At 43.7% G+C, this 16,582-nt stretch overlaps 1 protein-coding gene across 2 annotated transcripts in view; it reads left to right on the top strand.

The window, feature by feature from the left end:
• The first annotated feature begins 6,403 nt into the window (after positions 1-6,403).
• Positions 6,404-16,582, top strand: part of pcdh11 (protocadherin 11) — a 117,087-nt gene continuing 106,908 nt past the window's right edge. For both annotated transcript variants that reach the window (XM_041944401.1, XM_041944402.1), the window contains exons 1-2: positions 6,404-6,943; positions 13,138-15,645. In XM_041944401.1, coding sequence (XP_041800335.1) covers positions 6,404-6,943; positions 13,138-15,645 — 3,048 coding nt within the window. The remainder of the gene's footprint in view (positions 6,944-13,137; positions 15,646-16,582) is intronic.

Raw genomic sequence — 16,582 nt, 5'->3', positions numbered from 1 at the left:
TGAGGCACACTTTGATCCAACTCCATTGGGGGGGCGATGCGCTCTCCGCATCCCTCCTTTAAGAGTTTTTTGGGGGAGCGTGCACAACCTTGAATCAGTCAAAACAAGTGGTTACAAAATAAATTTGGTTTAAGCTCTCAGTTTTTCATCAGAACTGCGTTTTTTTTCTTTCTTTTTTTGCGCTCTTGGATTGAAGTTTTACGCGCGGGTCGAGAAGCCTTTAACGCACACGCGTGAGTTCGGCGCCGGCGATTTTAAACTGGCCCGATAAAGTAGGGATTTCAAGGCAAACGTAGGCTAGGGATGCAAAGTTAGTGTAAAACAAGCTTGGATCGATGCGTTATCTCCGCCCGTGGGATTGCGAGCCCAAGACACATGAAGAGGAATTACAGCGTCCTTTTCAAACAAAGTTGATCGCTGTGCGTGATTTTTTTTTGCTCTCCCGCACATGAGGACCGCCGTTTTTTTAGCGCATGGATAAGTTTTTGTAGTGGATAACATTTTTTTTTCTACTTGCAACGCATTCTGCTGCCGCTCCTGATGAGGATCCTTTCCCCCGCTCTTTCCCCGACTTCAGTTTAATTCGTGGCACTTCTTCTTTTTTTTTTGTAAATCAGTGATGTCTCTACGCGACGGCACTCACGGCTGATTTTTGGTCCCATTCGAGCGGAAAAGGTAAGCTCTGCCCCTGATCATGACTTCACTGTGGAAATCAGAATGTGTTTTACTTTGGTGATCTGTGAGCATATGCATGCACACGAACGGTCTGCCTCCCGAGCGCGTTCAGAAGCGCCCGGCAGCCTAATTTATGAGCTCCGTAGAAAATCAAATTGATGTCCCAATACCGGCGCAACTGTGTTTACAGCCGCTGAGAGGACATCCAGCTTGGCCACAATTTAGTGATAGTCTACAAGGCACTTGGATGAATCAGTGTGTTGCGATGGTGGGTCATTTTGATGTTCCCGTGGGTTTTTCCTAGAGCTGCGTCCCCCGTGCACCTGATGTAAATAGAAATGATCCACGGCGCATCGTGGAGAATCTCAAACTGAGCTGCCGCATTATGAATGTGCACCGCGCGGTCGGTCACGACTTCGGGCGTTATTTAGTCTTGCTCAGCACTGATCGCTGGATAGACGGGCCCTACTTTCCAAGAGCACCCGACCGCGGGGGACTTGTCAGTGCAGGTTCCTCAGCAGCTTGGCCGCTGAGCTCGGTGCGTGGGTGCGCGGCAGCAGCGCGCTCCTGGTCAAGCGGTTCAGCTGTCACAGACCGCAACCTCGGGGGCTATCAGTCTGTTCGCGCTCAGACTCCAGGAGAAAATAAAGAAAAAAAAAAAGGCCTTCTCCTAGGAATAGTTGAAACGGTCACGATGTCAATCCCCGCTGGCTTCAAGATTAACCGCCACAGTTGGTTGTTTGGGTTCCTGATATGTCATACCTGCTCAATATGCAATAGCTTATTATTGGGCCCTGTTTTTTATTTTTTATTTTTTTCAAAGACTCCCACAAGGCCCACTGAACTGTATTTGCTGGAGAATTAAATCAAATGGTAATGTGAGCCTTCCCGAGGTGAGCAGCATATTTTGGCTGTCGGCTGAGGCGTTTATATTAAAAGAAGAGGCGGTGAGTGAATGGGAGCAGGCGAGGTATTTGTTGGATTTCGAAAAACGCAATAAAACCATTTGCTCACGCGCATCCGCATCTCAGAGTCACCAGGTAGGTCGGACAGAACAGCTGATCATATTCTGCAACATCCCAACATACTGTACGTGCTACAACCCAACCATCCCACCAATGATCTTCTCTGGCTTTGATCAATTCAGCTAAATAATGACTGATCTGGGAGATGTGGACTTTTGTAAGAAAAGTTGCTCTGAGGAGTTCATAGAGCAGCTCACCTGTAGTCTCAGGGATGCTTCCCAGGTGTTACAGATGTTGCTGTGCTTTTAGCTTTAATCTTACAATGTGTCTGCGGTTTTTCCACTGGAACACATCCAGGCTCACACAGTCACAAGTAGTTAAAATAAAAACTCAGCTGAGAGGTTTTCTGTCAGTTAAAGCCATCTTTGGTTTTAGAGCAGCTTGTTGGTGTCCACAGTACTGCATTAGCTGAATTCACTTCCCGTGAACATTTGAGAGTCCATGATGGTGTCTGCGGCTCAGTTTTCACTTCAAATATGGCCACTTTTTAACATCTGAAAATGTTCTTTTCAAGGTTTCCACAGTGTTTTTCCTGTATAATTAAAAGAAGAAAATTAGATTTTATAATTATTTTTCAGAATAAAAATGGTGTCACACTAAATTCTTCTGACCTTGTTTAAAATAGTTGCATGTTATTTCATTTGTCCACGATTTAGGATTTTGTCACACTGTCATTACAAATAATGGATTTTTCAAAGTTAACACTCATGATGACGTAAAGCTGAATGATCACGCTCACATTTAGCATTAGGGCTACATTTGCATGCATGGACTGCCCTCTTGAGGTCCATGATTACAAAGATGTAAATGAGTTTGTCGTTTGCTAATGCAGAAGGGTAAGAAATATTACCTAGCGGCCTTTTAATTACACAAGTTGTGCAACTTTTCATAATCCGAGTCTATGTAAGAATTAAGAAACTGACTTAAATGCTAATAGCCACGGGGGTTACGCAGCCAAACAGCTTTGCCAGACAAAATACAAACACTCAGCTACAAACAATGTGACAGAATTTTGATATATCATCTATTTCTTTCTCCGGTTATAAAAGACAGCGTGATGCGCAAATCCCAGTGACACCTGAACTCATCTTTTGTCAGTATTAAATATTTTTAACATTGTCAACGTGGCCATTTATGTCGAGTGTCGTTTTCCTGCACTTTCTCACTTTGCAGCACAACTCAGGTAATGTAGTCATCGTTGAAGTTTCCCAAGAGAAAACAACTTTTATTCCTGCACCGCGTGTAAAGAGAATTGTTCTGGCTGCGTGGACTGAAAAAGAACTGACTGATCTTGACAGAAACCTGGTCTGTCAGGCTGTCAGCGGTCCTTAAAGCTGTTAAAAGAGAAAAAGCCAAAAACAATCAAAAGTATTACTTCTACCGGTGCCCTCTTTTGAGAATCTCTTTGGATCCACAGGCAATATTGATGGATACAACAGTGGTGAAAAGCTGCCTTTGACAGTTAAAGGACTCCAAATGTCTTGGGTCCCAGCCTTAAACTAACTACACTGAAAGTTTCCAGTTGATGGTAGAGGTGAAGGTAGGGGGTGACACTATGTAGCTGCGCGTCTCCCCCTCTTACTGCTACCCTCAGTGGGTGCAAACACCAGGAAGGCCTGTCCATCACACTGTTGTGTAAAGTGATCCAGGGCCGTCCTGCTCCTCTTCACTCTGTGACTCCCAAGAGGGAGGCTTGAGTTTGCCTGCTGGATTCAACCTGCTGTCTGGGGCTCAAAATAGCATTTCAGGAGACTAGTGAAATGTAAGCAAAGGAGACACTCTGACTGACACCTAGGATTTCTCTCTCCCTCCCCTTACTTTTTTTTCCCCTCCAGCACAATTCCTTCTCTCACCTAGCCTATCCCTCATGGACAGGCTTATAAAGAGTTGTGACAAGTGAAAAGCCATGCAGATTTGGGAAAATCATGGTTGTGAGAAAGCACCCACATGGAGTTAATAGAATAAGAGGAATAAACAAGATAGGCAGCACTGTGTTAGGACATGTGCCTCTAAAAAACATCTTAACTTCATGATTTTAGCATTTTAGCTTTGTGTTTGAAGAGAAATGGCTCCATATATCTATCTACCGTCGTGTATACATAAATATCTCCTACACTCGTAAAATTTTGTCTCTTAACGTCACATTAGCATTGCCAGGGTGCCTTTTTGTTACTACATTTGTACTCCTGCATGTACTCTGAGTCAGAACCATACTATACCCCTTCATACTGCGGAACATTATTGTCACTTACAAGGGAGAGGAAATCTAGATCATGCTTTGATCTTTTCTTTTTTTTCACTTCGGAGAATCACATCCCATTTAAGGATGTAATTTAAACTTCATTATGCGTCGAGCGAGCTCAGCCTTGGACTGCCTGGCGATCATCACAGTAAAGCAATCGCTGCTCATTCTCAGAGAGATGCACACTTCAAAGTGAAGGGTGTCACAGTTTCTAATGGGATATATCTCATCAATATTTTGACATGACAGTATAACACTGACTGTGCTGTATGTGCAGAAAGGCTAACCCTCACACTGATCAATGTCAGCCATGTTTTTTTTTTCCTGCCCAACTGTTCTTTAATGAGTCTCATGCGACTGCTTTATGAAATGTGTGAAAAGAAATCTGTCTTTACAGGTGGCATGAATGCCTTGCAATTGTTGCTGATTCAAAACCAGCTTAATTAAATTCTTATTTTTAATCAATTCCCCTTTGTCGGTAGGCCGAGAGCTTCAATGGCTGTGAATGTGGTTGCCTTGCCAATTTAGAGGACCCCTGTGGTGCAGTTTAGGTAGTCATACCTTTCCTACTGGATATTGTTTGACTCATGTAAATAGATGGAAGGAAATTTCATAAAGAGGAAATATTACGGTTCCCAAAGAGCTATTTGCAGTCCCTTGTTACTGCAGGTATGTATGAGTTTTCAGCACCAGCTGTGCATCGTTCCTGTGATGGCTGTCACACATTTCTGCCATTCTTTGAAGGAAACGGACATTTGATTTCAAGGCAGCTGCCTCGTAAATAGGACCCAATATCTCGAGGAAAATCATATGAGGTTGATAAACACTCAGGGGCTTGGTGGGCCTAAACACACAGGGGAATATGAGCAATGAAATTATATTAGTCGTTAAATATATTGCGCTGGAATACACATGGGGGGCCAGAATTATTATGAGAAGTAAACATAGCTGTGCATTGGTGGCTTCTCCCTGAAATGTCATGGCACACTAAAAACAATCTAAAGACCAGTAATGTAATTCTGTTGTTACACTGCAAATACTTCTGAACAGGGATCGGCTTTTGAAATTACACTGCATTACCACCACTGCAATGTCAAAAGCCTGTGTGGTCGAGCCTTCATGGAGGCCAGTGGAAATGTGGAATTTCATGTATAAAAGACATGCAAGAATGGATTCAATAAATGAATAAGTCCAAATGTCAGCCAGCAAACCACATGTAAGTAACTCCCATAATAACTGACTAAATAACCTACTAATTAACTGGTGGAAGGCAGTCAATATTTCATGCTAGCATATACTGGCAGGGAAAGCATTGCAGAATGTGACTCCTTCATCATCTTCCAATGACCTACTTGGGTTTTGGCAATTGGGGGTTTTGCCCTTTGGCAAGCTTTTGCACGTATAAAACAATTAAAGATTTTGCAGAACAACAGCATCAAATGAAGTGGTACCCAGCACGAGACGACTTATTAATGAATCATGTTCAGTGATGGTGAAGCCATCTGCACTGCGCTTTCCGTTAAGGCTTTTATCACAGGCGTCGTTCAGTGCGAACAGTGAACTGTACGCTGTTTAAATTTGATGTCGGAGAAAACACATTCGTCCGGATGTAATGAAGTTATGATTTAATTTCACTAATTTGGCTGATGGCGGCTCACACAATAAATAATTTCACATTGTTGTCTCTTTCCACCGCGGTTGCTCTAAACAGTGCTCTTATCATATTGCGCGTGTTTACACACATGGGCGTTCATGAAATATTTGCGAGCTCAATTGTTTACATTCAGGGCAAATGAGGTTGTCCATTAATAGCTGCTGTCAAGCGGTACTACTGCAAGTGTGTGTGTGTGTGTGTGTTCATGCATGGAAGCACTGACGCTTAAGGCTCAATTCTGCTGCCTTCAAATCAGCTGAAGACTGGATGTGAGGTGCACTCTATGAAGACACCACTGCACCATATTGACTCACATTGACTCAGATATGAATTAAGTTCATCACTGTGCCGTGTCCCATTTTTTTCATGCACGGTAGTTTGTGAACGAGCGTTCAAAGCAAACAATTTTATCACAACAGTGAACTGAGCTGCTTTCATGCTTCTCAATAAAAAAATCTGAAAGGGTTCATTATGGTGATGAAATGGATTGATGGAATACGTGAACTACTAACCTTTATGTGTCCGCTTGCTCAATGGATGTCATCAAAGGTTAATTGTGTAAAACCGCCGTTAATTTGCTCTCAAAGACATGGGAAGGATGTGCGCTCGTAACTATTTAGAATGAATAGGTCAAGTTGAAAACTCTCCGTGAGGGAAAATAGTACTAATTACAGCAGAACTTGAAAGCCATGTAATTTTGTGCATTGACATTGTGTGTTCTGTCTTTCTCTCTCTTTTCTCCTCTCTCTTGCTTCTCTTGTGGCAGAATTGCTGCTGTAGAAGTGAAGCTCCCATACACTCTTGAGTATGGACTTAGCAAGTCAGGCTCATGTGCTGGTGGTCTTGCTCACCTGCGTGGTCTTGCTATGCCGGGCCCAGGAGAGGGACTACACGGTGAAGGAGGAGCAGCCGGAGAACGTCCGCATCGGGAACCTGCGCAAGGACCTGGACCTCAACCTAGACCCCAACATCAGGCTGTCCTCACCGCTGCAGTTCAAGCCTGTGTACAAGACGGGTGACGTGCCTTTGGTGAGGGTGGAGGCCAACACGGGGGAGATCTTTACCACCAATCACAGAATCGACCGGGAGAAGCTGTGCTCTGGGGTCTTCGCTGAGAAACGCTGCTACTATGAGATTGAGGTGGCCGTGCTGCCCGATGAGATCTTCCGGTTGGTCAAGATCCGCTTCCTGATCGAGGATGTAAATGACAACGCGCCCCTTTTCCAGTCCACTGTAATAAACATCTCCATCCCAGAGAACACAGCCATCAACACCCGATACCCGGTGCCCTCTGCATTTGACCCTGATGTGGGAATCAATGGGATCCAACATTATGAACTGGTCAAGGTGAGGCTCGCCCCTGTTTCATCTCTCACATACTGTATATAAAAAGAAAACAAACAGGTATTGTTTGTTTTCAGGGTGGCCTCAGTTATCTTAATTTGACACAAGACATATAAATGGAGGGGAGGTGGGTGGTAACTGTTTGGAAGCACATTCACAATCACTATTGGAAGTGTGTGTGGTTGCAAACATGGGGCTCGAGCTCTTATGCGGAGTTGCTTTTTGATTAGTGAAACTGACATTTTCGGCTTATGTGACTACATCTATAAAAACAACACAGCTTTCTAAATCACTGTGGGCTTCGTGTTGATATGAAGCCCAGTTCTGGAGGTCCGTTTCCTTCATTTATGAATGTTGATTTTGGACTGCTCCAGCCTCTGAGAGCATACCAGCCGTGACTCCTATCTGTTTTATTTGATATTTGCTGAACTGCCAGCTGTAATTAGATAATTAATAAAAACAAGTGTCTGAAGCTGAATTTCCAAGTACACAAAGAGTCACTCCACTAAATCTGAAGTTGATAGAGGCTATTACTGTATGTCCCCAGTCTCATGTCTAAACTAAAAGCCATCTTGTACAAATTAATTTAGCTCAATCGTGAATGGGTGAAAGATATTGAAAGCGAAGGACGTGGGCCTGAAGCCTCCTCATGTTGGTAAAGTCTTCAAGTTATTGGTTTGTTTTATGGACTTAATAGAATAAATTGCTTTTTGTAAAAATAAATTGGCTTTTCAGAAATCCAAGTGCAGAACAATTACATCCATGCCTTTGATAAACCAAACACCACAGTGGCAATCTATCTTGAAGAGAGACTCTTACAAAAAGCCAAAACAGAAATTATTAAATGAATTGTTTTATCAAATTATCCAATGGATGACAAGCAGAACATTATTAGTTAGCACACATATTATTGATGAATCACCGCAATGCCTGCAGCATGCCACCACCTGTCTATATCAAGTCTGATTATTTGACTATTAATCAGGACGTTCGTGCAATATTTTCTTGGCTAGATTTTTCACCCCATATGGTGTAATATGATTCATATTCTGCATTATAGCTTCTCCTGTAAACCTGCTATATAGCTATAGAGCAGTAGTGCTGGGGTGTACATCCATACAGGAAATTAATTTGGACTCGTTGAAAATATGACCTACTTTTTCATGAGGGGGAATATGTCATGAAGCCTGCTGTGTTTTATACCAGCCATTAACATGTCCATATGCTTTATTTAATTATGAGAGAAGGCTGTAAAGACGGGGAAGTTTTCACCATGTACAGTAATATCAGAGAACATGCAGTAGAAAGTGCACACACAGCATATACTGCGTGTCCAATTTCCAGCAACAGGTTACATGTGCTAGTCGATCCAAGCAAGTGAGAAGGAATGTACTATATTATGTTAATGGGTATCTCATGCAGAACTAGCAAAAGCTTTTCTTCATCATCTAATTGATACTTTATTAAACTGTGGTGCAATATTCCCTGTTGCCTAATGGAGTAAGCCCTAAATCTAGAAATGTAGGATAATATCATGCATTCTTCATTTATAGTCTAGACAACACTGTGTGCTTTGCGGATAGATGAATATTGGAGATGACACAAGCTGTTACAAATGAAGTGTAATTAAAGAGGGAGATGCAAGCACTCTGGAGGAAACCCTAAACATAATAAATAAAGAAAGGTTACTGGATTTGAGAGCATGCTGCGAGACAGAAATGACAAGTCCATCTTGAAGCCTCAGATGAAGTTAACACTGGGTTGGAATGAACAGAATCGTTGCTGTCTGCCTTGAATACCAATTTGCATTTTTAAAGAGCCCCACTGCCAAGGCCTCTCCAGCGCAATGTCCTGAATTGTTTATGCCTGGAAAATCACCAACCAAATGTTCTGCTCATTATGATGATCATCTGCAATCATTTTTTTTTGCCCTTTCCACAATATAAAGCTTTCTAAAACCCTCGCCTAGACTGTGGTTGGATTATCTTTAGCAGGAAAGTCTTCTCAGAGCATCCTCGGCACTTCGTCCCTGATTCAGTTCTTCTAATTTCACTTGTACTGTACCCGAGATTAATTTCCTTGTGTTTCAGGTTCTGTATGAGTAAAACACAGGGAGAAGCATTAAAGGAGCAAGAAACATTTTCAACCTTTGGTATCTTTTATTTCAGAAGTGCAGTAGAAAGCCAAGGGTTTAGTGGGGAAGGAATGTGCAAGCATTTCCTAGAATAGCTCTTGGCCGCTAAGCCACCCTTGGACTATCTTTGTATGGTCCTGTGAGATTTGTCTCAGAAGCTCCCTCAGATTCATAGTTTGCCCAGTTTTCTTGTGTTGTGCTGGGCACGGTGCTGAAATTGCTACCATTGTGTAGCACAGTGAGCCACACTCAATTGTCTGCCTCTCCACATGTAGCATGCCTGAGTTGTCAACATACAGAACAAATGAAAGAAACATGCTAGCCTCTTTTTGTACAACTTTGTCCTTTTCCAAAGCTACGAGGGACAACGGGTAATTTCATCCTACACAGTGCTCCAGCCCCATACATAATGGGTGGTAATCACACTTTGAGTGAAACTCTGCCATCAGTGTAGTGCAGTGGTGTGTTACGTCACCTGAGCTGCAGAGAAGGCGTCCTAAGAAATGGACAAGGTCAGAGAAAGCAATCACATGCATGGATGGAGGAGGATCTCCCATGAAAGCAGATTCAATCACTTTACATATTCACAGGATAACTCGGAGGCCAACACAGAAACATACTCGAGACTAAAGGGGATTCTGCTGTTTGGCCCCTTTCCTTACCCCAGTGATGTATGATTTTGCAGCATCGCACACTACATTAATCCAAGTTGCATCTATGTCAGCATCTTCAGACACATTGAAGGTGGGCGTCTTGTTCAAGTCATTTCATGTAGATCAATGTTCAGCTGCTGGCTGGGCTATGCCTCGCTGACATGGATGATGAAGTGGGTGTCTGTATTTTGGTTGGGCAATCTGGAGGGCTCTTAGACTTAACCTTTTGCCACCTCCCTGGGTTTTTCCTGGGGCACTTAACAATCCACTTGGTTGCAACATGTCTATCTGAAATATACCTAAGATTTTTAAGTGGATGGAGTGGTCTTTTTGCTGGTACTCCAAGTCCGAGCTTGAATAATTTTATTCCTTAACTGATTCTAACTTTGCATTGGAAGATGCAAAATTTATTCAAGCTCCGTACCCAAGTAGCAAGAAAATTTGATTAATGCATTGCATGGTGCCTATAGGCAGTGAATAGGACTTTTGGGCAGAGAGCTCACTGTCAAGCATTTCCAGTTTTCATTAGCATCCTATTTTGACACATTATCCTCTTCTAGGGGTTGACAAAAAGAGACAAACAATTCCCAGCTTCTTTTGTCTTAATTATATGCATGAGATCATGGCCAGGGGCAGAAGTGTATGAGGTATGGAGAAAAAGAATGAGGGAGGAATGAGAGAGAGAGGGGGGCAGAAAGAGAGGGAGTTTCTATCAGCATTATAAAGAGGTGCTATAGCTTGTGATGAATAGCCCTCCCCAGTTAGCCCCATCCATGGGCATCACCGTGACTAGAGTCTTCCTGATATATTCACAGCCCAATCTCAGTCTCCTCTTAGTTTTAATAAGGTCATCAACTTGACTGAAAGATGCATCCACTGATAATCTGAGGAGCTGTCTGCAGAACAGGGTTCAGAGTCATCCTTCCCTCATCATCAGCCACCTCTGCTTCTGTCACTGTCCCTCAGTCATTTTCATTTAAATTAGCCAACTCTGATTGGATTGTGTACGGCACACATCCCACATATACAGCGCCCCGAACCCTCGCTGATCACTGCAGAGACCTGTGGCCCTGTTGTGTGGAATGAATGGCAAGTCATCAAAGTTAATGAAAAAAACGTACCTGTACAGTATATGTACGGCATGATATAAAGTGCACACTTAGCCGTTTAGACAGCTTTGTCCTTCCCGCTCAGCCTTAGGGTTTCCAGTGAGTGATTCACGCTAGTATTTGGCCTTTTCTTAGCCTGCCCTAGATCTTATCACAATCCACCAGACTAATTTTGCATTCAGGAGGATGCACAGCCTGAGAGATAGCTCTCTTCAACTTATTGAAATGCGCTGAGTGCTGTCTTGTCAGTTTTAAAATTGTGTGAAACCAAGACAAAAGCATAGAGGAAATGCTGGCTCATAAATCATCGTGCAGCATTCCCTTTGACACATCCTAACTCAACATCCTACTATTAACATCAGGCTTTGCCAAATATCAGTGTGCAGATACTGAGCTACTGTGCCGAATCTGTGAACTATTCAAACAACTGAGGATTGAGGAGCTTTGTGCGGATGGAGTAGTGCTTAGCAATAGAGCCCCCAGAATGTTGTCTTGGACCTTTCAGTTGTGACAGGAATAGTTCCTCAATGTGCATAAAGATTCAGCGCAGTTCAGTCATAAAGCAGTACGTCTACATTTCCACACGTAGTTTTATGTGCCACGTCCGCTCATCCCTATATGACTTTTGCTCTCCAGAAGGATCACAGAATAAGGTCTGAAAGATCACTGCTGCAGCGTTGGCCGATTTAAGTAGTTCTGTCAATCACTGACATGTTGACAACATTCCCTTGGCAAGCAGTTTTTCACTGTACACAATAATTTACATGCTGCAGCTGCACGTTTCCCTGTGTCGGCTACAACACTGTGCTGGCACGAGGACGGTTCTAGATTTTAAAGCCTACTGAGGACTCTTGTGCTCACAATTTGGTTGAAATGTTCCTTCCTTAAACGAGGAGAATGTATATATCTTAATCTCATTTGATAGCTGTGCCTAGACAGAGTAATCTCTTCCAACATTATGTGCAGCATGAAGCTTATCTCTTTAAAGAGGATGCTTTTTCTTGTTTTACCATGAAACTGCTTCTGACTGAAAGAGCTTCAAAGGGCTTCTTTGTTTCATAATGTGCATGCAGCTCATTCATGGGCTTGATCTTCTTCGTATTTCCTCCCCCTACTCCCTCTTTCTCTCCTTTTCTGTCACTTCTCTCTCTCTCCCTCTCTTGCCTCCCTTTCCTTCCTCTCGCTTCTAATTTGAAAACATGCAGGGATCCATACCATACCCCATCTGAAATAGTAAATATCAGTGCTAATTTTTTGGGTGGAAGGCAATTATTCTTAACAGCCAGTGCCAGTTCCTCTGGTTTCTCATGGGGATTACTTATGCATTTGTTTTCATTTTCCTCCGGCTTTACTTTTGCCTAGATTTAGCTCTTCTTGAGCAAAAAACCTTTCTAATATGCAGGATTTTTCACTCCCTCCTCTTAATCTATGGTGATCTGGTCTTGCAGTGTAGTTAAAATGAGAGCTTATTGGTGTGTCTCAAATTCCTGATGTCTGTCTTCCATTATGAAGCTGCAATGTTGCATGGCTGCCTGGTCTATTCTAACCTGACACAAGATAGGAAGATAGAATGAAATCTCATTTTAGTGAAGGCAGAAGAAACCTGATGAGAGGGGTAGGGTAAAGGGGTAAATGAATTTGAGCAGTAGTTGCAAGAGGGGTGGAGTTGATTGGACTGTTTATTACAATGATCTGTCACATTTTTAAAATGATAAATTAACTGACATTTGCTGTGTTTCTGGGGCTTATGTAGAAGACGCAAGAAATTAGTAAAGTTTTTAAACAAACTGGTGATTAGCATGTTTGAATATGTTTTTGGGTACCCAACTGAGATGAGCAGAGCAGAGCCAAGAACCAGCGGCCTTGTTTAAGAATGTCCTGAGCCATTTAATTTGCTCTTGACATCCATCACTGTCTGAAAGCCTGATTCTAAGAAGGGTTACGAATGAACCTGAGTAACCTAAGGAAATACCTTGACAGGCTGTTTGGCTTTATAAGACTCAACAATTTAAGAACAATAACAATGTCTCAGAATATAGTATCCATCACAAGCGATCTGTACCTTTATTGTTACATTACTCACGTGAAAATGTGATATTCTTACTTGTGGTATTAATGTGTCAGTCACGGCTTTACAATTTACTCAACATATGACCCCCTCTATCCATAGACCCCCAAGTCATGAAAGGAAAAAACAATCAAACCATTTGTGGGACAGTTTGTGTATGTAATATTCACATATGTATATTATGAGTACTAAGCAGAATAAACATAACTCAAAATGCTGTCTTGTCTTTACAGAGTGTCAGCGAGTTTGGCTTAGACATCATTGAGACTCCTGAGGGGGACAAGTGGCCACAGCTAATCGTCCAGCAGAACCTGGATCGCGAGCAGAAGGACACCTTTGTCATGAAGATAAAGGTGGAGGATGGTGGCAACCCTCCCAAGTCCAGCACTGCCATTCTACAAGTCACCATCTCAGATGTCAATGACAATCGTCCCATCTTCAAGGACAGTGAGCTGGAGGTCACAGTACCGGAGAATGCCCCCATGGGGACATCAGTCGCTCAGCTTCACGCCACGGATGCAGACCTGGGTTCCAATGCACAGATCCACTTCGCCTTCAGCAACCAGATCTCTGCCTCAACCAAACGTCACTTTGCCATCGACAGCTCCACAGGACTGATCACTGTGAAGCAGCCACTGGACCGGGAGGTGACTCCTGTTCATAAACTCATCATCCTGGCCAGTGATGGCAGCTCAACCCCCTCCAGAGCCACGGTGATTGTTAATGTAACAGACGTTAACGACAATGTTCCCACCATAGACACTCGCTACATTATCAACCTGGTTAATGGGACTGTTCTCCTGTCTGAGAATGCACCTCTCAACACCAAAATAGCCCTAATCACTGTTACCGACAAGGATGCAGATCTTTACGGCAAAGTCGCTTGCTACACTGACCATGATGTTCCGTTTCGGTTGAAGCCCGTCTTTAATGATCAATTCTTACTAGAGACAGCTGCCCCCCTAGATTATGAGACGACTCGAGAATATGCAATTAAGATAGTGGCCTCGGATAGGGGGACGCCTCCTTTGAACACTTCAGCTATGGTTTTAATTAAAATCAAGGATGAGAACGACAATGCACCCATCTTCCCCCAGCCGGAAATCCAACTTTCCATACCAGAGAACAATGACCCCTCTACACAGTTAATAAAAATCAGCGCCACTGACGCAGACAGTGGACATAATGCTGAGATTATTTATACTCTTGGCCCTGATGCGCCTGATGGGTTTAACATAGACAGACGGTCAGGAATCCTCTCAGTTGGCAAACGACTGGACAGAGAGAAGCAGGAGAGGTACTCATTCACTGTCATAGCGAGGGACAATGGTTCCACGTCCCTGCAGAGCAATGTCACTGTCAGGCTAATCGTCCAGGACCTTAATGACAACAGTCCGGCTTTCACACACCCTGAGTACAACTTCTATGTGCCTGAGAACCTGCCTCTCTATGGAACTGTGGGGTTAATCACAGTGACGGACGCAGATGCGGGAGATAATGCTGTTATAACGCTGTCCATTTTGAACGGGAAAGATAATTTCATCATCGACCCCCAAACCGGTGTGATCAAACCCAATATCACCTTTGACAGGGAGCAGCAGAGCTCCTACACATTTATGGTCAAGGCAGTTGATGGAGGGCAACCCCCAAGCTCCTCCTACGCCAAGGTCACTATCAATGTTGTCGATGTGAACGACAATCGTCCCGTGTTTGTCATCCCATCCTCCAATTATTCATATGACCTAGTGCGAACCAGCACCACCCCTGGCGCTGTGGTCACCAGAGTGTTTGCCATTGACAATGACACAGGTATGAATGCTGAGCTGCAGTACAGTATCATCAGCAGCATCATCATCACATCTAGGGTCTCCCCTCGAGGTCTCTTCGCCATCGACAAAACAACGGGTAACATAACACTGCAGGAGAAAATAGTGGCAGCTGATCAGGGGCTGCATAGGCTAGTTGTCAAGGTCAAAGATCTAGGCCAGCCTGAGTCATTACATGCTATCGCACTTATTCACTTGTTTGTCAATGACACTGTGTCAAATGCTACCTTCATCCAAGAGCAGCTGAGAAAAAGTATGGAGACACCCTTGGACCGTAACATAGGGGACAGTGAGGTAACACCTCAAGCCAATGGATATGTGATTGTTGTCATAGCCATCATAGCAGGGACCATGACTGTCATCTTGGTGATATTTGTGACTGCTTTGGTGCGGTGCCGGCAGACACCCAGACACAAAGTGGTACAGAAGGGCAAGCAGAGTGGCGAGTGGGTGTCACCCAACCAAGACAACCGTCAGATCAAGAAGAAGAAGAAGAGGAAGAAGCGATCCCCCAAGAGCCTCCTCCTGAACTTTGTGACCATAGATGAATCCAAGCCTGACGACCCCACCCATGAGCATGTTAATGGTACACTGGATCTCCCTGTGGAGTTAGAGGAGCAAACCATGGGGAAGTACAACTGGGCCACCACGCCCACCACCTTCAAACCCGACAGCCCAGATTTAGCCAAGCATTACAAGTCCGCGTCCCCTCAGCCTACATTTCAAATCAAACCGCAGACTCCAGTGGCCCCAAAGAAACATCATGTGATCCAGGAGCTCCCCCTGGACAACACGTTCGTGGTGGGCTGTGACTCTCTCTCCAAGTGCTCATCGACTAGCTCCGACCCGTACAGTGTCTCAGAGTGCAGCTGTCAGGGGGGATTCAAGACTGCAGGGCAAATCACCACCCGACAGGTAATTCATGACTTCCTTTTTAAACCCACCCACACTAGTCCCCACTCACACTCCCCTCGCTGTCCCATGGTAGGCGATGTGAAAGGGGGAGGGTGGCGGCATGGAGGTAGGGGATTTTCCCATACAGACCATGACCATGTCTACATGAATGTCATTTGCACTGAAAAATGAGAGTGCTCAAGACTTGCAACGAAACAAAAGAATAAGACATAATTTGTCATAATTGATACAGCAAACCTTTCACTGTACTGATGTCATTAATTCATGTATTCACCCTCCTTCTCAAGCAACCATAGCTGCATAACCATTTTCAAAAGTACATGTGCAGGCTAGTTTGAGATTTAAAAGCTTGAGTAATGGCAGCAGTGCAATTATGATGGCTAGCTATTTTAAACTTCAGTGTGAGTGGTTGGTGGCAATGTAGCCTGATTTAGAGGAGCCTGGGATAGGCGGCAATGATTGAACTCTCTACTGATGTATTTGAGGTCAAGGGCGAATGAAGCTGTGTGCTAATATATTTGACTGACATGTTTAAACACGGCGAGCAAAAAATAAATATGACAGCCAGAGTGATAATTCATCAGGTATTCATTTTTGCAAAGGTAATAGCACAAAACAAAAAAAATAAAAAGTTCCATTGACGCGCTAAAACAACTTGATAAATAATCCCACATTTCGTGGCTTCTGTACTCAAAATATTAAGTGCTGTCTTAACTGTGCCAGTGAGGCTTTGTGGAAGAGAAGCTCATTTGAATGCCAAGGTACAGCAAAGGGCTTATGATTCCCTAAGAGATATGTGCCAAATGCGAAGTGCCCCAATAAATAAAAGCTGGCGAGGGAAATAAATGTAAATCAGAGGTAAGGAGAGGTGGCCTTGCTCAGTGCTGACAGCCACAGCCGAGTGCTGTGGGGAAGACTGAGTACTGCTCGGGGCGGG

This window comes from Chelmon rostratus, chromosome 9 (assembly GCF_017976325.1).
Source record: "Chelmon rostratus isolate fCheRos1 chromosome 9, fCheRos1.pri, whole genome shotgun sequence".
Lineage (NCBI taxonomy): Eukaryota > Metazoa > Chordata > Actinopteri > Chaetodontiformes > Chaetodontidae > Chelmon > Chelmon rostratus.
This window is presented reverse-complemented; position numbering and strand designations above follow the sequence as displayed.